This window comes from Mesoplodon mirus, assembly GCF_964341445.2.
Source record: "Mesoplodon mirus genome assembly, chromosome: 7".
Taxonomy (NCBI): Eukaryota; Metazoa; Chordata; class Mammalia; order Artiodactyla; family Ziphiidae; genus Mesoplodon; species Mesoplodon mirus.
Genome location: NC_138983.1, coordinates 233,664 through 252,228, shown reverse-complemented (window position 1 = coordinate 252,228; position 18,565 = coordinate 233,664). Strand labels below are relative to the sequence as shown.

General features: G+C 46.5%; 1 protein-coding gene across 9 annotated transcripts; it reads left to right on the top strand.

The window, feature by feature from the left end:
• Positions 1-686: 686 nt before the first annotated feature.
• SIRT3 (sirtuin 3) lies at positions 687-18,184 on the top strand. 9 transcript variants are annotated; one of them, XM_082628230.1, is made up of 7 exons: positions 709-818; positions 6,018-6,203; positions 6,298-6,530; positions 8,238-8,338; positions 14,544-14,705; positions 15,890-16,099; positions 17,666-18,184. In XM_082628230.1, exons 1-7 carry the CDS (start codon positions 736-738, stop codon positions 17,693-17,695), a joined length of 1,005 nt encoding a protein of 334 aa, XP_082484356.1. In that variant the 5' UTR covers positions 709-735; the 3' UTR covers positions 17,696-18,184. The 9 variants fall into 9 exon arrangements, with proteins under 9 accessions (XP_082484360.1, XP_082484356.1, XP_082484357.1 ...); XM_082628231.1 differs by having other exon boundaries at positions 16,293-18,184; XM_082628234.1 differs by lacking the exon at positions 17,666-18,184 and having other exon boundaries at positions 687-818; positions 6,026-6,203; positions 15,890-16,273.
• Positions 18,185-18,565: the final 381 nt, after the last annotated feature.

Genomic DNA, 18,565 nt, shown 5'->3' with positions numbered 1-18,565 from the left:
CCATACGCGACGTGAGGCGCCCGCTGGTTGTCATGGTAACCGTGCCTAGTTCCTTCGGGCAGAGTTCTCCTCAGGGTTTGTACCGCAATCCGCTGGCAGTTCGCCGTTCTACTCTGGCGTTGAAGAGTACGGGCGCCTGGGTCGAACCAGCCGTCGACTGGCTGTGTGGCCTCGGCCTTTGTGACCCAATGTTCCCGATTCAAGTGGGATGATAACAATACTACCTTCCTAGTAGTGGCTTGCGAGGACTAAGTATAAATATGATGCCTGTCCATAGAAAGCACTCCCAAAGTGTTAGTTATCATCGCCATCTCAATTGAAAAAAGGTGGGAGCGAGGGTAGAGAAATGCAGGTTCCTGGTTTGGTCTCGGGTACCAGAGGAGGGAGATCATCAGACTAGGAAACGGCCCCACCTTGCGTCCACCTCCACCTGGGCTGCCGGGGCCGGGAAAGAGCGCGAGGCTGTGGTAAGGGCTTGCGGGGGCGGGGCGAGGGTGCACCGAGAGGGGCGGGGCGCGCTGGGGGGCGGGGAAAGAGAGCGCGAGGGTGTGGTAAGGACGCGCTGGGGCGGGGCGAGGGGGCACCGAGAGGGGCGGGGCACGCTGGAGGTGGGGAAAGAGAGCGCGAGGGTGTGATAAGGGCTTGCAGGGGAGGGACTTTCGGGGGTGGCGCGCGCTCGGGGGCGGGGCGCGCACGTGACCCCTGGACACCTGACGCTGCGGGCTGCGGAGGAACATGGCGCTGTGGGCTTGTTCAGTTTTTCCAGCCCTCAGGCTTTGGGGCCTGGAAGGTGCGCGGCCCTGGACCCGCCGGCCTCGGTTTGTTCCGGGTGACGGCGGCGGCGGGGGTGGCGGGCGGGGCCCAGGGCGGAGACTGACCCCCTCAAGCGAGCGGGGGAGTCAGGCTTCCCCCTGCGTGGTCGGCGGGACGATTGGAGGACCCGAAAATGGCAAGTCCCTGCTCACGCGGCCCTTAAGGGTGTTCCGGAGACACCCATGGCATTGGTTTCTCGTTTCTTTCCGGGGTATTTTGGGCGTGTATAAGCAACATTACTTGTTCATTCTTGACATCCCGCCCCCTTTTTAGTTAGATTCTTTTCTGTACCTGTCCTTTTTTACTTAACATGTCTTGGAGTTACTTCCATTCTAAACAAATGTTTTCTGAGCCTTTTATACTAATCTGTAGAATTCCATTATATGGATGTTTCATACTTTAACGAGTCTCTTGTTGAAGTGGTTTCTAATCTTTAGTTATTACAGATAATGCTGTGTTGAATAACCTTGTTTGTACCTCATTTTTTGGATAAATTTCTAGTAGTGGAACTCCTGCGTCTACATTTTACTGCCCCACATAAAGGTCGTGCAGTTAATACTCCCACCAGCGTATGTTCATACCCCTACAGAGGTTCATACACAATAATTGCACATTTTGAGTCCTTGTCTAGGAACTGAACCTACAAGTGGAAAAATCTTAAGGCCCATAGTTGCTAATCAGGGTAGTTAGGAAACTAACTTAAATGCCCACTAATGGTCAAGTGTTTACGTAAATAATAGTACGTTCATTTAATGCCTTCTTACACAACTACCAAAAATATCGAAGAGTTTCATAAAGAAATACCAAGGAGGAGTCTTTCTTTCATCCAAGAAACTTTTAATTGGACTCATTATCTACCAGACAGTTCTAGATGCGAGGATGGAGCAGGGGTCAAACTGTTGCCTCCGTGGAGCTTATTCCAGTTTCAGAATCTGCAGGCAGTTGTGTGGGTGGGGCATGGCTAAATAGTGACCTGGGCTACCAGGTGCTGATCGGGAGACCGCCATCATTCAGTAAACCCTGCTCCCACTCCCCCCACCCCGCTGCCCCCGCCATCAAGCAGAAGTCTGGAGGGTGCCCGCGAGGAGCAGTCCGTTTGCACAGGCTGTCTGCAAGTTGGAATTTGTGCCTTTCGAGTTTGTGTTTTAGGGCTCGTATAAGAAATTGCCCTTTGTTGCCCTTTCCCAGGCACCACCCATGCTTGCCCCTCAGAGCACCCCTACTCCCTAACTCTCATTCCATGTAGCATATACTTTAAGTCATTCAGTATATTCTAGACATTCGGTAAAATTCTGCCAGGTGTTTTTCAGCGACAGACGTTTTACTTATGTAGGTGAGAAATACACATCAAGTACCCTGAGTAATACCTTGCACGCAAGTAGGCACTCAACAATGGTAATGACTTCTACAACATGGGTATTTTTTCAACACCAGCAAGCAACTCTCCACTTCTCCACAGACACCGACCGGGTGTCAAATTTAACTGAATTCTGACTCTGTCAGCCTGGAGATAGCACCAGCTTCCACAGGTTGAGGGCTCAGTCCCACAAGACTGACACCACTTCAGCTGCCAATCCAGGTTCACCTGTGCTTCTGACGAACTGACTGCAAATCGGAGGTTCCCACGACCCCCTCCTCTTCTTGGATTCACTTGCTGGAGCGGCTCACAGAATTCAGGAAACCAGTTTACTTATTAGATCGCGGGTTTATTATAAGGGATATTAAAGGATATGAATGAACAGCCAGATGAGGAGATATGTATATAGGGCGAGGTTTGGAAGGGTTCTCAATACAGGAGCTTCTGTCCCTGTGGAGGTTTTTTTTTTTTTTTTTTTGCGGTACGCGGGCCTCTCACTGTTGTGGCCTCTCCCGTTGAGGAGCACAGGCTCCGGACGCACAGGCTCAGCGGCCATGGCTCACGGGCCCAGCCGCTCCGCGGCATGTGGGATCTTCCCGGACCGGGGCACGAACCCGTGTTCCCTGCATCGGCAGGCGGACTGTCAACCACTGTGCCACCAGGGAAGCCCCCCTGTGGAGTTTAGGGCCTGGTACGTGGAAGTTTTCTGGTTCACCAACCTGGCAGCTCTCTGCCCTCCTTTTGGGTTTTCATGGAGGCTCCAACACTCTAATTGTGGTCGGTTCCCCTGGCAACAATATCCTCATCCTTAGGGGATTTCCAACAGTCACCTCATTAACATAAACTCAGTGTAGTTGTAAGAGGCTTGTTATGAATAACAACACACCCATTTCACCTTCACGGCTCTGAAGTGATTTTAGGAACTGAGGCCAAAAGACCGAATATTGTAATGAAAGATGCGTCCGTTGCTCTTAGGAAATTCAGAGGGTTCTGGGAGAGAGACCAAAATATATATTTATTATAAATCACAGTATCACAACTTCCATCTCATTCCTTTTGTATTTCTCATAATAATTTGCATTTAGGAGGAGCTCAGTAAATGTTTGGGTGAGGACCTTAGGTGAATAGACGTTGTTGATGCTGTGTGCAGGGGGGCATTTAATAGCTGTAGTTGGAACCAGAACCTTCTCTTTCCTTCCAAACCATCTGACTGGTTTTTATTGGAAAACCCCCTTTGGAGATTTCATTGACTTGCACTCAGAAGAGCTGCCTTGACAGGTGCTTTTATTCAAGTCTTTGATGCAGCAGAACTTGCTTCAGAATCTAGGGGCATCTCTGCAAGAGCCTGGGGAGGAGTGGGGAAGCATTATTTTCCCGGCTGCATGTATTTCCTGCACTTTCTGCTGGGAGGTTTACAGCTATGGATTTTTTTCAAAAGACTGTAGGAATCGTCTCTGGCTCCCTTTTAGCTTTGGCAGCTGAGGCTCACGGTGCTTGAGTGACTTGGTGAGACAGGTAGCGAGCTAGGGCTCTGCCTCTCCTTTTGGTGCCCTCGGCCCTGCCTTCCCTTGCCACATTCCTCTTTCTCATTACACACCTTTCTGAGGTCTGTTCTTTGGAAAACCAAGATGATGCTTGGTGTGTCAGGAGAGGCATCACAAGTGGACTGAGTGGCCAGCAAGCCCCTGAGTTGCACTGTCATTTACCCCAGAGTGGAGTGTGAGAGTGCAGGAGGGGAAGGGGTGACAGGCACCCTAAAGGAGGAGGGGGAGCCAGTACTGTCACCTTTCAGAGGAGGGCGAAGTGACTTCTCTCACTGGGTTCAGCAGTGGCTTCATGAAGGAGGTGGCCTTGACTCTGGGAGACTTTGGACGTGCTGAGGTGGAAAAAGGTCTTTTTGGGCAAAGGAGGTGGGTTTAGGGTGTATACAAGAACCAGGAAAGGAGGGGTCTTTGAGAGGGAGTAGCGGGGTTGAAGCTGTCCGTGGGTCGGGGTGTGTTGTGCTAAGATGTTAGGGTGCTCTGGGGGGCAGAGGGCGTCTAGGAAAACCTCACCAGCAGTGTGTAAGCAGGTGGGTCTGTGCAGGTTTTGCAGGAACAAGAGAAAAACCAAAGACAGAGCAAACAAGGGAGTGAGTTAGGGTCACACTCCTGGAAGATAAGCTCTGGATTGTCCTGACCTGTATCTAAAGATGTGCTTTTAGGGTGCGTATTTCTTGCTTGTATCACAAATGAGTAAAAGAAATACTCTGTTTCCTGTTTTTATGTCTGTATTCACTTTATTTATTTTTATTTAAAAATTTTTTTATATATATATTTTTAGCTTCTGCTTTATAACAAATTTAATCAGTTATACATATACATATGTTCCCATATCCCCTCCCTTTTGCGTCTCCCTCCCACCCTCCCTATCCCACCCCTCCAGGTGGTCACAAAGCACCGAGCTGATCTCCCTGTGCTATGCGGCTGCTTCCCACTAGCTATCTACCTTACGTTTGGTAGTGTATATATGTCCATGCCGCTCTTGTGCTTTGTCACAGCTTCCCCTTCCCCTTCCCCATATCCTCAAGTCCATTCTCTAGTAGGTCTGTGTCTTTATTCCTGTCTTACCCCTATGTTCTTCATGTATGTCTGTATTCACTTTAGATTTATCAATCATTTGGGGAGGGTTGTCATTTCAGTTTGTTTAATCTCTTTTCCTGTCAGGGTGGAGGGGACTACACCAAGGGCGCTGTCCTGGAGGCGGGTCATCAGGCCCTTCTCCTGGAGGATTGGTGTGGTAGCTGCCAGCCCTTGGGGTGTGAGGAAGGTGCCCTGTGTGGTGGGGCTGGCCGTCTTGAACTCTGGGCGAGCTGCCAGAGTGATACCAGGAGGTGATGAAGTTGTACAGCTCAGGCAGCTGCCAGATGAGGGCTCCGAGAGCAGATCAGTAAACCCAGAAGGCCTTCAGGCCCACACTCGGGCTCTAGCCTGCACGCCCCCAGTGGCTGCAGACTTGCTTCAGTGGGACGTTTTCCAGGTTCCGCTCCAGGCTCTATGCTGTCTGTGTTGCTCTTGTCTTCTTCCTGGTGCTTTCCTGGGTTTGGAGTCACTTACCGAGTCCTGATGCCTCTCCGAAGCCTGTGACTTGTTTATTGTGTGTCTTGCTCTTTTTTCTTGTGGAAGACCATCTCATACCCCTAACAGTTAAACTTGTTGGGAGTGTCTCAGCTCCTGGTTTCTGGAGATGACCTGAGAAGCCTTCTAGAGTTTTGCGGGGAGACCCCTGAGGTCCCGTCCACCCAGTGCCTTGCCTGGGTTATATGGTTTGTTTGGCTGCTGTGTGATACGAGCAGCCTCCTGAGCAGCTGCGAACGTCGAAGTCTCTGCAGCGGTTTGAGCCCCTCACTGTTAGGATTTGAATGTTTGTTTTTGGAATGGTCTCTTCAACCCACTTATCATCCTGGTAATATTTGATGTAAAGTCTGAGATGTTTAACTTTCTTTAAATGTCACTGAGTATTTGTCACATCCCAGGTATGTTAGGTGTACGGCTCTGCAGAGAGTATCCCCAGAGACCCCGCAAAGGGATGCTCCGTGGCTCTAGCCTGAGCCTTCAGCACTAGCCTTTGATAACAGGAATTGTGAAATGATACTTTCCTTGTTTGCACGGTTGCCATTAACCTGAAATACGTCTTGATTTCTGAGTTTGTATTTAATGCATGGTAAGAAAGGTGGTCGTTTGCGGGGCAGGAGGGCAGTGTGTGGTCATTCTCAGCGGTGGGGTTGGGGGAGGGGAGACATTGCTCGTTCTTTCTAGCATGAACTGGATTATCATCGGTTACCTGGCTGCTCTCCTTTTCCTGTCAGTATTGCAGGTGGAGGAAGGCCCATATGGTTTTCTGCCGGTGCCTCGAGTGTCTCTGGAAGTGGAGGCCACAGTCAGAAGTTTCTCCTGCAGGACATTGCTGAGCTGATTAAAACCAGAGCCTGCCAGAGGGTGGTGGTCATGGTGGGGGCCGGCATCAGCACACCCAGCGGCGTCCCAGATTTCAGGTGCCTGTGCGGTCCCCGTGCTCCTCCCTGGCTGCCTGGGGCTCACTCCACTTCCCGGCTCTCCTGAAGGGCTCAGAGCCTCTTCTCTCTGCAGATCTCCGGGGACCGGCTACTACAGCAACCTCCAGCAGTACAAGATCCCCTACCCCGAGGCCATTTTTGAGCTCTCATTTTTCTTTCACGATCCCAAGCCATTTTTCGCTTTTGCCAAGGAGCTGTACCCTGGGAACTATAGGCCTAATGCCACTCACTACTTCCTGCGACTGCTCCATGACAAGGGGCTGCTTCTGAGGCTCTACACACAGAACATCGACGGGCTTGAGAGAGGTGAGACCTCCATCCTGTCTCACATCTTCTCACTCCTGCAGGGAAGGCTCAGGTGCCTGTTTTTAGGTAGGGCTGAGGCCTAGTGCTTATTCCCCATCCTTGTGACTGATTTTGAGCCAAAAAGTTTTGCCTTTGTCCCCCCCCAAAAAATGTCCTCTCTGTGTTTAAGTATCACTGTTCGGACCTCATTGGTGGACCCATTTTCCGGGCTGTGAGTTTGGAATAGAACTAAAGTTGACATTGGGGGCTTCTGATCCGATGATTTCTTTTCTTTTCTTTTTATATGTATATATATTTAAATATTTGTTTATTTATTTATTTGGCTGCATCAGGTCTTAGTTGCGGCATGCAGGATCTTTGTTGCGGTGCGTGGGCTTCTCTCTAGTTGTGGCGCATGGGCTCCAGAGCACGTGGCCTCAGTAGTTGCGGTACACAGGCTCTCTAGTCGTGGCACGTGGGCTTAGTTGCCCCGCGGCATGTGGGATATTCGGTCCCCAACCAGGGATCAAACCCATGTCCTCTGCATTAGAAGGCGGATTCTTAACCACTGGACCACAAGTGAAGTCCCCTGATGATTTCTTTTTTAAAGTTTTCATTATGGGATTTTCCGAGCACACAAAAATGAAGAGAAGAATGTAATGAATCCTCATGTCCTCATCACCTCATCATGGCTAGTCCTGTTTAATCTGTGTCCTACCCCCACCTCTCTCTCACCCCCAACTATTTTGAAGCAGATCCCTCTTGTCATAAATTTAATACATAAATCCAGCAATGGATATCTTTAGAAGATAAAGACTTTTAAAACACGACCATGATATCATTATCACACAAAGAAATCACTAATAATTCCTTAAGATCATCAAACTTAGTGTGTGGTGATTTCTTGACTGTCTAGGTGGTGGCCACAACCAGTGATTCATGGGTCATACTGTCATACTGACCTCTGGCCGTGCACCCTAGAGAAGCAGTTGCCGGGGCCTCTTCCTCCGTGCAGTGATGCTGACAGGTGCTGACAGGCAACTCTCAGCAAGTCAGCAGCAGCTCAGCCAGGCTGTGGATGTGTTGTGATTTGAGAAATGGAGTTATCTCAACTCCAGGAAAATGTTTCTTTGCTAGAAGGACTCTACAGCTTGGAACCACATAGGCAGCAGTGAATACCCCATGGGGACAATCTCTCTCCTGGAGTTGCAGCAGGGCAGGCCTTGTGGGAAGGCGGGAGTGTGTGGCTGTGAGCTTCAGCATATGTACGGTGAGGACAGTGGGAAACCACTGCAGCTAGGACCAGGTCTGTGTACCTACAGCCTTCCAAAGCTGATGGTGATAACAAAAACTTCATGATAAGTTACCTTTTGTCTGTTTTTCTGCAGGTTTTTGGAAATGTATTTATAATATTTTCTCACTTTTCCTTGGTGTCTGTAGCACAGAAAATGTTTTTCTTAGTATTGGGTGTAATTTTATCTGGACTTAAATGTTTTTTCTACTGTGTTTTCACAGGCTTTGTTTTAACTGTGATTCGGCTCCATGTTGGAGCCTCACCCCTGAGCTTATTCTGATCAGGGGGGTGTCGTTTGTAGGTGACAGAGGCGGGGCCGTCGGGCTTCCACCAAGGGCTGTGACTCCTGGAGGGCCTGGCGAGCCCAGAGGTTACACTAAGGGGCTTCTGCCCAAGCTGGGGGCAGCAACACTTAGCTTTGGTTTGAATTTCAGCATCTGGCATCCCTGCCTCAAAGCTCGTTGAAGCTCATGGATCCTTTGCCTCTGCCACCTGCACCGTCTGCCGAAGAACCTTCCCAGGGGAGGACTTTTGGGTGAGTTGTCACAGGGACAGTTCTCTCCCTTCTGCCTTTCTCACTGGGAGTAAGCTGGAGAAGTGGTGTTTCATAAGCATCATGTCAGAAGGACAACAGAACAGTAATACTATGAAAATGTTTTTATTTTTAAATTAGAAAAGTAATATGTACTTGTAAAAAATTAAGGTAATACAAACAACAAGAATTTACTGTATAGCATAGGGAACTATACATTCAATAGCTTTAATAACCTATAAGGGAAAAGCATAAAAAAAGAATACGTATACATACATACATATATATATATATATATATACATATAACCGAATCACTTTGCTGTACACCTGAAACTAACACAATATTGTAAGCCAACTGTACTTCAATTTTTTAAAAATGTGCAAGTCCTAACTCCCAGTACCTGTAAATATAAACTTATTGGGCCATAGGATCTTTTCAGATTAAAAAAAAAATAAGGCAATAGAGAAATATAGAGGGGATAATGAATCTGCCTTCATCCAGTTCCTGTAGCCCACTTTTAACAGTTTGGTGTATAATGTTCCAGGCCTAAAAAAAAGAAAGATACAAACATACATGCACATTTCTGGGTACTTACACCCACACACAGTTACAATTTTTTTCATTAATGGGATCATTAAGATTAATATTGTGCAACATGCTTTGTCACTGAGCAAAATTTCATGGATATTTTGTGTCAATAACTACAGCTCTACTCACTGTTTTTAGTAACTATAGAGCATTCCATTTAGCAATTCACCTGTTGTGGGGTATTTTATGATGTTTGTGATTTTTACTATTAAAAATAATACAGTAATGATACCCATGTTTACACCTCTGTGTACTTCTGGGAATATTTGGGAATAGAATGGTTTTAAAAAATTTTATTGAAGTATAGTTGATTTACGATGTTGCGTTTAATTTCTGCTGTACAGCAGACTGACCAGTTACACATATATATATTCTTTTTCATATTCTTTTCCATTATGGTTTATATGGTTTATCACAGGATATTGAATATAGTTCCCTGTGCTATACTGTAGGCCCTTACAGTTTATCCATCCTATATATATAATAGTTTGCATTTGCTAATCCCACAATCCCAATCCATCCCTCCCACACCTCCCTACCCCTTGGCAACCACAAGTCTGTTCTCTATGTCTGTGAGTCTGTTTCTGTTTCGTAGATATGTTCATTTGTGTGGTATTTTAGATTCCACGTATAAGTGATATCCTATGATATTTGTCTTTCTCTTTCTGACTTACTTTGCTTAGTATGATAATCTCTAGGTCCATCCATGTGGCTGCAAATGGCATTATTTCAGTCTTTTAAATGGCTGAGTAATATTCCATTGTATATATCTATATACACGACATCTTCTTTATCCTAGAATGTTTTTTTTTAACATTTTTATTTTATTTTCTAAATTTATTTAAAAAATTATTTATTTATCTATTTATTTATTTGGCTGCATCGGGTCTTAGCTTTGGAATGCGGGATCTTTCGTTGTGGTATGTGGGTTCTTTATTGTGGCATGCGGGCTTCTCTCTAGTTGTGGTGCGTGGGCTCTAGAGTGTGTGGCCTCAGTAATTGTGGCACACAGGCATGTGGGATCTTAGTTCCCCAACCAGGGATCAAACCCGCATCCCCTGCATTGGAAGGCGGATTTTTTTTGTTGGGGGCATATAGTTGTTTTACAATGTTGTGTTAGTTTCTACTGTACAGCAAAGTGGAGTCCCCTGTGCTATACAGCAGGTTCTCGTTAGTTATCTGTTTTATCCACATCAGTGTATACATGTCAATCACAGTCTCCCAATTCATCCCACCACCACCCCCACACCCGCCTTGGTGTCCCTACGTTTGTTCTCTACATCTGTGTCTCTATTTTTGCCTTGCAAACTGGTTCATCTGTACCACATATATGCATTAACATACAATATTTGTTTTTCTCTTTCTGACTTACTTCACTCTGTATGACAGTCTCTAGGTCCATCCACATCTCTACAAATGACCCAATTTCGTTCCTTTTTACGGTTGAGTAATATTTCATTGTATATATGTACCACATCTTCTTTATCCATTCGTCTGTTGATGGACATTTAGGTTGCTTCCATGTCCTGGCTATTGTAAATAGTGCTGCAGTGAACACTGGGGTGCATGTGTCTTTTTGAATTACGGTTTTCTCTGGGTATATGCCCAGGAGTGGGATTGCTGGGTCATGGTAGTTCTATTTTTAGTTTTTTAAGGAACCTCCATATTGTTCTCCATAGTGGCTGTATCAATTTACATCCTACCAACAGTGCAAGAGGGTTCCCTTTTCTCCACACCTTCTCCACCATTTACTGTTTGTAGATTTTTTGATGATGGCTATTCTGACTAGTGTGAGGTGATACCTCCTTGTAGTTTTGATTTGCATTTCGCTCATAATTAGTGATGTTGAGCATCTTTTCATGTGCCTCTTGGCCATCTGTATGTCTTCTTTGGAGAAATGTATATTTAGGTCAGGTCTTCCGCCCATTTTTGGATTGGGTTGTTTGTTTTTTTGATATTGAGTTGCATGAGCTCTTTGTATACTTTGGAGATTAATCCTTTATCCGTTGATTCGTTTGCAAATATTCTCTTCAATTCTGAGGGTTGTCTTTTCGTCTTGTTTATGGTTTCCTTTGCTGTGCAAAAGCTTTTAAGTTTCATTAGGTCCCATTTGTTTATTTTTGTTTTTGTTTCCATTACTTTAGGAGGTGGGTCAAAAAAGATCTTGCTGTGATTTATGTCAAAGAGTGTTCTTCCTATGTTTTCCTCTAAGAGTATTATAGTGTCCGGTCTTACATTTAGGTCTTTAAACCATTTGGAGTTTATTTTTGTGTAGGGTGTTAGGGAGTGTTCTAATTTCATTCTTTTACATGTAGCTGTCCAGTTTTCCCAGCACCACTTATTGAAGAGACTGTCTTTTCTCCATTGTATATCCTTGCGGAAGGTGGATTCTTAACCACTGGACCACTGAGGAAGTCCCTAGAATGGGTTTTTTAAAGTAGAGTAAGATAGAGTGGAAAATCTTAAATAAAGATGAAATTCTGAAATATCGACGTGGCACAGGATCCTGTCTTTTATTTTTTATTGAGGTGAAATTCACATAACATAAAATTAACCATTTTAAAGTGTACAGTTTATTGGTATTTGGTACATTCACTGTGTTGTGCAACCCACCTCTATCTAATTCCAAAATATTTTCGTCACCCCAAAGGAAAACCCTGTATCCACTAATCAGTCAAGCCTATTCCCTTCCTGCCTCCAACCCCTAGCAACCACTGATTTAAAAAAAATTCTATTGGAGTGTAGTTGATTTACAGTGTTGTGTTAGTTTCAGGTGTACAGCAAAGTGATTCAGTTATACATATACATATATTCATTCTTCTTCAGATTGTTTTCCCATATAGGTTATTACAGAATATTGAGTAGAGTTCCCTGTGCTATACAGTAGGTCCTTGTTGGTATATAGTAGTGTGTATATGTTAATCCCAGGCTCCTAATTTATCCCTCCCTACCACGTTTACCCTTTGGTAACCATAAGTTTGTTTTTGAAATCTGTGAGTCTGTTTCTGTTTTGTAAATAAGTTCGTTTGTATCATTAAAAAAAAATTAGATTCCACATATGAGTGATATCATATATATGTCTTTCTCTGTCTGACTTCCTTCACTTAGTATGGTAATCTCTAGGTCCATCCATGTTGCTGCAAATGGCATTATTTTGTTATTTTTTATGGCTGAGTAATATTTCATTGTGTATATGTACCACATCTTCTTTATCCATTCTTCTGTTGATGGACATTTAGGTTGGCAATCACAGATCTTTTTGTTGTCTCCATAGTTTTGCCCTTTCCAGAATGTCATAGAGTTGGAATCATACAATATGCAGCCTTTTCTCACTGGCTTCTTTCACTTAGCATTATGTATTTAAGGTTCCTCCATGTCTTTTCATGGCCTGATAAGCACTTTTTTTTTTTTTAGGCTAATATTCCATTTGCTGGATGTAACACAGTTTGTTTATCCATTCACCTACTAAAGGACATCTTGATTGCTTTGGCATTTATGAATAAAGTTGCTATAAACATCCATGTGCAGGTTTTTATGTGGACATAAGTTCTCAGTTCCTCTGGGTAAATACCAAGGAGCGTGATTGCTGAATCCTATGGTAGGACTACGTTTAGTTTGTGTCTCTTCCAAAGTGGCTGCCCCATCTTGCATTCCCAGCAACAGTGAATGTGAGTTCCTGTTGCTCCACATCCTTATAAGCACTTGGTGTTGTCAGTGTTCTGATTTTGGCCATTCTTAATAGGTGTGTAGTGGAATATCATTGTTTAATTTGCAATTTCCTAGTGACATTTGATGTTGAACTTGTTTCATGTGCTCATTTACCATCTGTGTATCTTCTTTGGTGAGGTCTTGGGCTCATTTTTTAACTGTGTTGCCCATTTTCTTATTGTTCTTTATCAGATGTGTCTTTTGCATATTTTCTCCCAGTCTGTGACTTGTCATCTCATCCTCTTGACATTGTCTTTCACAGAGAAGTTTTTAATTTTAATGAAGCCTGACTTACCATATTTTTCTTTCATCGATCATCTTCTTCCAGATTGTGTTGGCTATTCTGAGTCTTTTGCTTTCCATATCAACTTTAGAATCAGTCTGTTGCTATCTATTCTCTGCATATTTTAAAAAACTTTTCTCTTTGGAGTTTTGCACTTTACTATGGTATGTCTCCATATGGATTTCCTTTTGTTTATTCTGCTTAAAAATTGTAGAGCTTTCTGAATCTGAGGTTTGATATCTTTCATTTTCGCTGAAAAATCTTCAGTCATGATCCCTTCAGACAGTGACTGCCCCACCATGTCCTGTCCTCTCTCTGGGCCTTGGGTTAAACACCTCTGAGACTGGTTCACAGTGTCCGCAGCCCTTGGAGGCTCTTTTCTACACCCATCCTGCTCCTCTTTGGGCTGCATTCTGAGTTATTCTCCTGATCTACTTTCCAGTTTATCGATATTCTATTCTGTCATAGAGGATAAAACCCTTCCACTGAGCTTTAATTTTCGATACACTACTTTTTATTACTGGAAGTTCTATCTGGTTCTTTTTCAAACCCATGACATTATTTTGTATAGCTTTCTATCTCCAACAGATATTTCAAGCCTGTCTTTTTAAAAATTTACACATAATGTAGTTTTTAATCTGTATCTTCTAATATCTGAAGTCTTTGACTCATAGTCCATCTCTTTTGTCTGTTGTTTCTGCTGCTCCTTACTGGGTTCAGCCTGCAAAAACAAATCCCATTAGCTGTAAAGGTTTATCTTAGAAGCCAGGTGTCTTTTTCCTTAGTTTCCTCCTCTAATGTCTAGCCCAAGCATGAATCCAAGTGTAGCAGGATATAATAATAGCTTACATCTGCTTCACCTTGGCCTGTAAGGAGGAGGTCTGTGGAAAATGTTGTGACTCATAACTCCAGCCAGTGAGTTGAAGGCGACCTGAATGTCTTCAGGGCTGAGATGATGATGTCAGGATCACTTCAGCTAAAATCAGGGACAAATTTATACCGTCATTTTCATTGAATAATGCCTGTAGTAGGCCAAATGCCTACAGAGTACTTCTGAGGACTAGATAATCAATACAGTTGACCTTTGAACACAGGTTTGAACTGTGTGGGTCCACTCATATGTGGATTTTTTTCAATAAATGTGTACCCCAGGACTACTTGATCCATGGTTGGTTGAATCACAGATGCGGAACCACAGGTACAGAGGAACCACAGGTACAGAGGGTTAACTAACTCTAAGTTCTGTATAGATCTTCAGTTGTGCGGAGGGTTGGTGCCCCTGACCCCTGTGTTGTTCCAAGGTCAGCTGTGTTTCCTCAGCACCTGCATGTCTCTGATAAGCACCCCAGGTGCAGAGCGTAGTGTTCAATGTGTTGTGTAGCGTATGGTGTCCAGGATCTGCTTTCAAATACAGCAACCTCCCCAAATTCTGGGGTGCTGTATGAAACTGGCAGAGTGTCAGTAATTGCTGAAGGTGGGTTCATTGTATACAGGGGGCTTCACTGTAGTACTGTCTCAGCTGTGGAATGTTGGACAGTTTCTCAATAAGAAGCTGTTTTTGCCTCTTCCGTTTAAAGTGTGTTGTGACAGCTTCCTTGGGCCCACTTTCTCTCTGTGTCACCCCAGGCCGACGTGAGGGTGGACAGGGTCCCACGCTGCCCGGTCTGCACTGGCGTTGTGAAGCCCGACATCGTATTCTTTGGGGAGATGCTGCCCCACAGGTTCCTGCTGCATCTGGCTGACTTCCCCATGGCGGACCTGCTGCTCATCCTTGGGACCTCTCTGGAGGTTTGTCAGCAGGCCTTGTGGTGCACAGACATGTGGGGAGGAGGCTGGTGGGACGAGGCAGAGGAGGTGGGGCTGGTGGGACAGACGCTCTGGGGCCACACCTTTGGGAGATGAGTGGATTCAACATGCGAGGAGGCAGAGGTGTTCCCGGCCTCGAATGGGGAGCAGGGAGGACGCTCAGCGTTGGACGTATGCAGGGTGCAGGTGGGCACAGTGTGCAAGGGGAAGGGGTGTGGGAGACGTGAGGCAGGAGCAGGCCTCCCAGGTCGTATCCCAGAGACCGACCTTGTGTAGAAGCAGTGAAACCAGGGATGCAGCTGGTCATCCTCGGGATCAGAGAGACCTGGGGACAGGGACTGAAGTGAGCAGATGTCCAGGAGGCTGAGCACAGTCAGACTGCGGGGCTACGAGAGACGGCAGAGCGGGAACGGCTGAACTCGGAGCCTGGCGTCACTTTGAGGACCGAAGAGAGAGGCGTCTGTCTGTTCCTGGGGGTTAGGGCCTTTGCTGGGGGGGTGGAGTCTGGGTCAGGGATGCTGAGTTCAGTCCTGCACATGTGTGTTTGTGGTGCCTGGGAGATGCATCCGGATTTGAAGCTCAGGAGGCTTCTAAAGGATGTGATGAGACCCTGGAATGGGCTGTGCCTGATTGGATGCAGGCACCAAGGGGCAGAGGGGCCAGAAAGACCTGTGCCCGGGGCCCCAGCCAGTCAGAGGCCCAGAGCTGTGTGCTTTTTCAGTGAATCTGCCTGCTGTGTGCCAGGCCCTGTTGCAGTGTGTGTGCCAGGAACCCCTCAGTGTGGCCCCTCTGTGAGGCGCCGGGCCCTTGCTCTCAGGGAGTGAGACCAGATAGACGAGCTGTCGTGTCACTGGTGAGTGTGGATGAGGAGGGCAGGTAAGATGGTGTGCATGAGCTTTAGCAGGGAGACCCACAGGATCCAGGAGATGTCGGAAGAGAAAGGGGGAGTGGATGAGAGGGAGGCTGGGGTGGGGGGGAACAAGGGCATCGAGACCCGGCGGTGGGAGTGCTACTGAAGAAATGAAACGGATGCTGGGTTTTCTCCATATCCAAGGTCTCACTGTCAGTCTGTGCTGTCCCTCCAAGGCTGCAGGGGCTGTGGCAGAAAGGTCCTGAGGGCTTGGGAGGGCGGGCACTGTGCTCCTCACGTTTGGGCAATTTTTCAGGTGGAACCTTTCGCCAGCTTGTCTGAGGCCGTGCGGAGCTCGGTGCCCCGACTGCTCATCAACCGGGACTTGGTGGGGTCCTTGGCTAGGCATCCTCGGGGCAGGGATGTGGTCCAGCTGGGGGACGTGGTTCACGGTGTGAAAAGGCTGGTGGAGCTTCTGGGCTGGACGGAGGAGATGCGGGACCTCATCCAGCGGGAAACTGGAAAGGTAGGGGCTGCTGAGAGTCATGGGAGGGGCCATCTCTTCTACTCTGGGGTCTGGTCAACCTGGAGTGGCTCCCTCTTTGGCCAAAACAGTAACAGTAATAGGTAATATTGCTGTTAACCCTGTACCAGACACTGTTTGGCGCCATCTGTGTGCTTATGAATTGGGTGCTGTGCTTCTTAATACCTCTGTTTAGAGATGAAGAAACTGATGCTTCGTGCCTGCCGAGTGGCAGAGTGGAGACGAGGGTCCAGGCAGACAGGGCTGTCGTTCTGCAGTCGTCACACTTCAGCTGTCTTTGTGCCCTAAACTGAAGGAGCACTCCAGGATAAGATGTGGTTCTGAAGTTCTCTGAACCTGTGTGGGATGATGCTTTTAGGAGATAATCAGAGTGAGAGGAGTTGACGTATCATCTGCTGAGCGTAGAAAGTCAGAGAGCCTTGATCTCTCTAGATGTCAAACCTCCTATAAACAAGCGAAGTTACAGAAAATGCGGTTTCCCATGAGAATCAGTTAACATGTGTAGCCTTGATGTGAGGGGTTATTTTCTACAGGGGGCAGCATTAAGCATTTGAAGTCCAGTTGTCTCAAAGAGGATTATTTATGACTACAGCCAGGTATAACACTGCTGAAGGTGGACTTCACCAGAATGCTGTAATTTATGTTCTTGCTGGCTTGGGAAACCTCTCACCCTTTGGCCGTGACTGCTTCAGGACTCAGGGCCATGAGTCAGCCCTTTCCTCTCACCTCCACTGGCAAAAGCCCCCAGCCTCTGGCTACAGCCTGATTTCTTACCAATTTGAACCAAAGCAAGAAGAATATGAGGCTTTTTAAAGATATGACTTTGCAGTTATATTGTTTTCATGATATTAGACATCATTGCCTTTCAATCCAGAGTTTGGCTGTTAGGGGTAAGATGTAGGACGGTGCCATTTCTCATCTCATCATATGGGGGAAATAAAGACCATCAGATGTTAAAGTCACATTGCTGGGTCACTTAATGGAAGCAGAGTCTGGCTAACACGGATGCTTACACTTTACACCTCGAGAGGAACCGTAGCAGATGCCTCGCTCACAGGGGAGTAGAGATCTTGGTCAGATCCGCCTGGCAGCTTACATAGGAGCCTTGGGTGGCTGACTTCCTACTTCCATATAACAGCAAGACAAAGTCAAGCAGCCTCTATAGACTTGTGGAATTATAGTCCTATAGGATTTGACCTGTGCTATTTTCTAGTTCCACAGAAATTTGTGTAAAGTTAACGATTTTAGGGGTTGACTTATTTTAAAAGAGTTGCTGTCCAAGAATAAACACTAGGGGATGAGCTGAAGTCTAAGTTGGATTACTTTTCCAAACAGTGAATGCACTTGGGTACATCTCGACTGGTTACTTAAGCGAAGCCCTCCATTTACCCACCCAGTTTTGCCCAGCCCTGCTGGCATCGTCTTAACTTGGTTGAACAGCAGAATTTGCAGACAGAAAAGCTTCCGTTTTAGGAAATAATTCCAGACCCTGAGATGTGCCCAGGTATGTTTTCAGATAATCAGTTTCCTCTCTCCTTTGTGCTCCAGCTTGATGGTTGGGACAAATTAGGAGAGTGAGGGCTGCTTCTCACGCCAGAAATGGCTACACGGGAGCCACTGCCCACTTCTGACGAGCCCTCTGCCTGAAGAACAGCTCGGGCACGCTTACAAATTTTGGCTGAACCAGAACATGCGACCTGAGGCTGCCCCTGGAGTGTCTTCCCAGCTCGTAAGAGTCTGTGCACTCAGGGCCACGCAGCCACAGATGTGCAGGAGCTGCCTGGCCTGACTTTTGCTGAAGCTCTTGATGCCACAGCGTTCTTCTGAACCTCTTGGACTCAACCTCTTGGACTCAGACAAGCTGGAACCCCAGACTGGACTCCATCTGAAGGGCAGGTTCAGCATCTGTCCACTTGGGTTGAGCAGCCCCAGTCACACCCCAGGTGTGGGCCTGGGTCCCAGGTAATGCACTAGGGTTTTCTAGCGCGTTGGCCTCTTTAGGTTTATTTTTGGAGACTGTCCTTCATTTTTGGCATGCAGTAAACTGTAATAGAGAAACTGGGCATCCCTTCATTTTTGTCTCCTGAAAGGGAAGATGAACGTGGAAAGGGGAGCTTGCGGGTGTGTGGGTGTCTTTCCTCTACTGAAACAACCCGAGGACTGAGAACATTTGTCCCTGATTCATCTCGGAGATGGGCATAGTGCCCTCTTCCAGCTCAAGTCCACGGCATCTTCAGAGCACCCAGCACCCCTCATGAAGGTCATCCCATCCTGTTCACGCAACCCCAATGCCTTTCATATATCAACCCCCAGAAACTCATCTGTTCCAGACCATTCCAGCAGCTTCCTGTCTCCCTGTCTCTACTCTCCCCCACCAGGCCTTCTTCCAGTAATGCTGCTAGAATTAACCTCTAAGACAGAAGGCAGTACTTATTTGGAAACCTTGCC

Coding starts and splice junctions, on each gene's coding strand:
- SIRT3 (XM_082628228.1), top strand. CDS start 736: ATGGCGCTGTGGGCTTGTTCAGTTTTTCCAGCCCTCAGGCTTTGGGGC. Junction 819..6,017: donor CCCTGGACCCGCCGGCCTCG/GTTTGTTCCGGG, acceptor TTTTCCTGTCAG/TATTGCAGGTGGAGGAAGGC. Junction 6,531..8,237: donor CATCGACGGGCTTGAGAGAG/GTGAGACCTCCA, acceptor TTTGAATTTCAG/CATCTGGCATCCCTGCCTCA.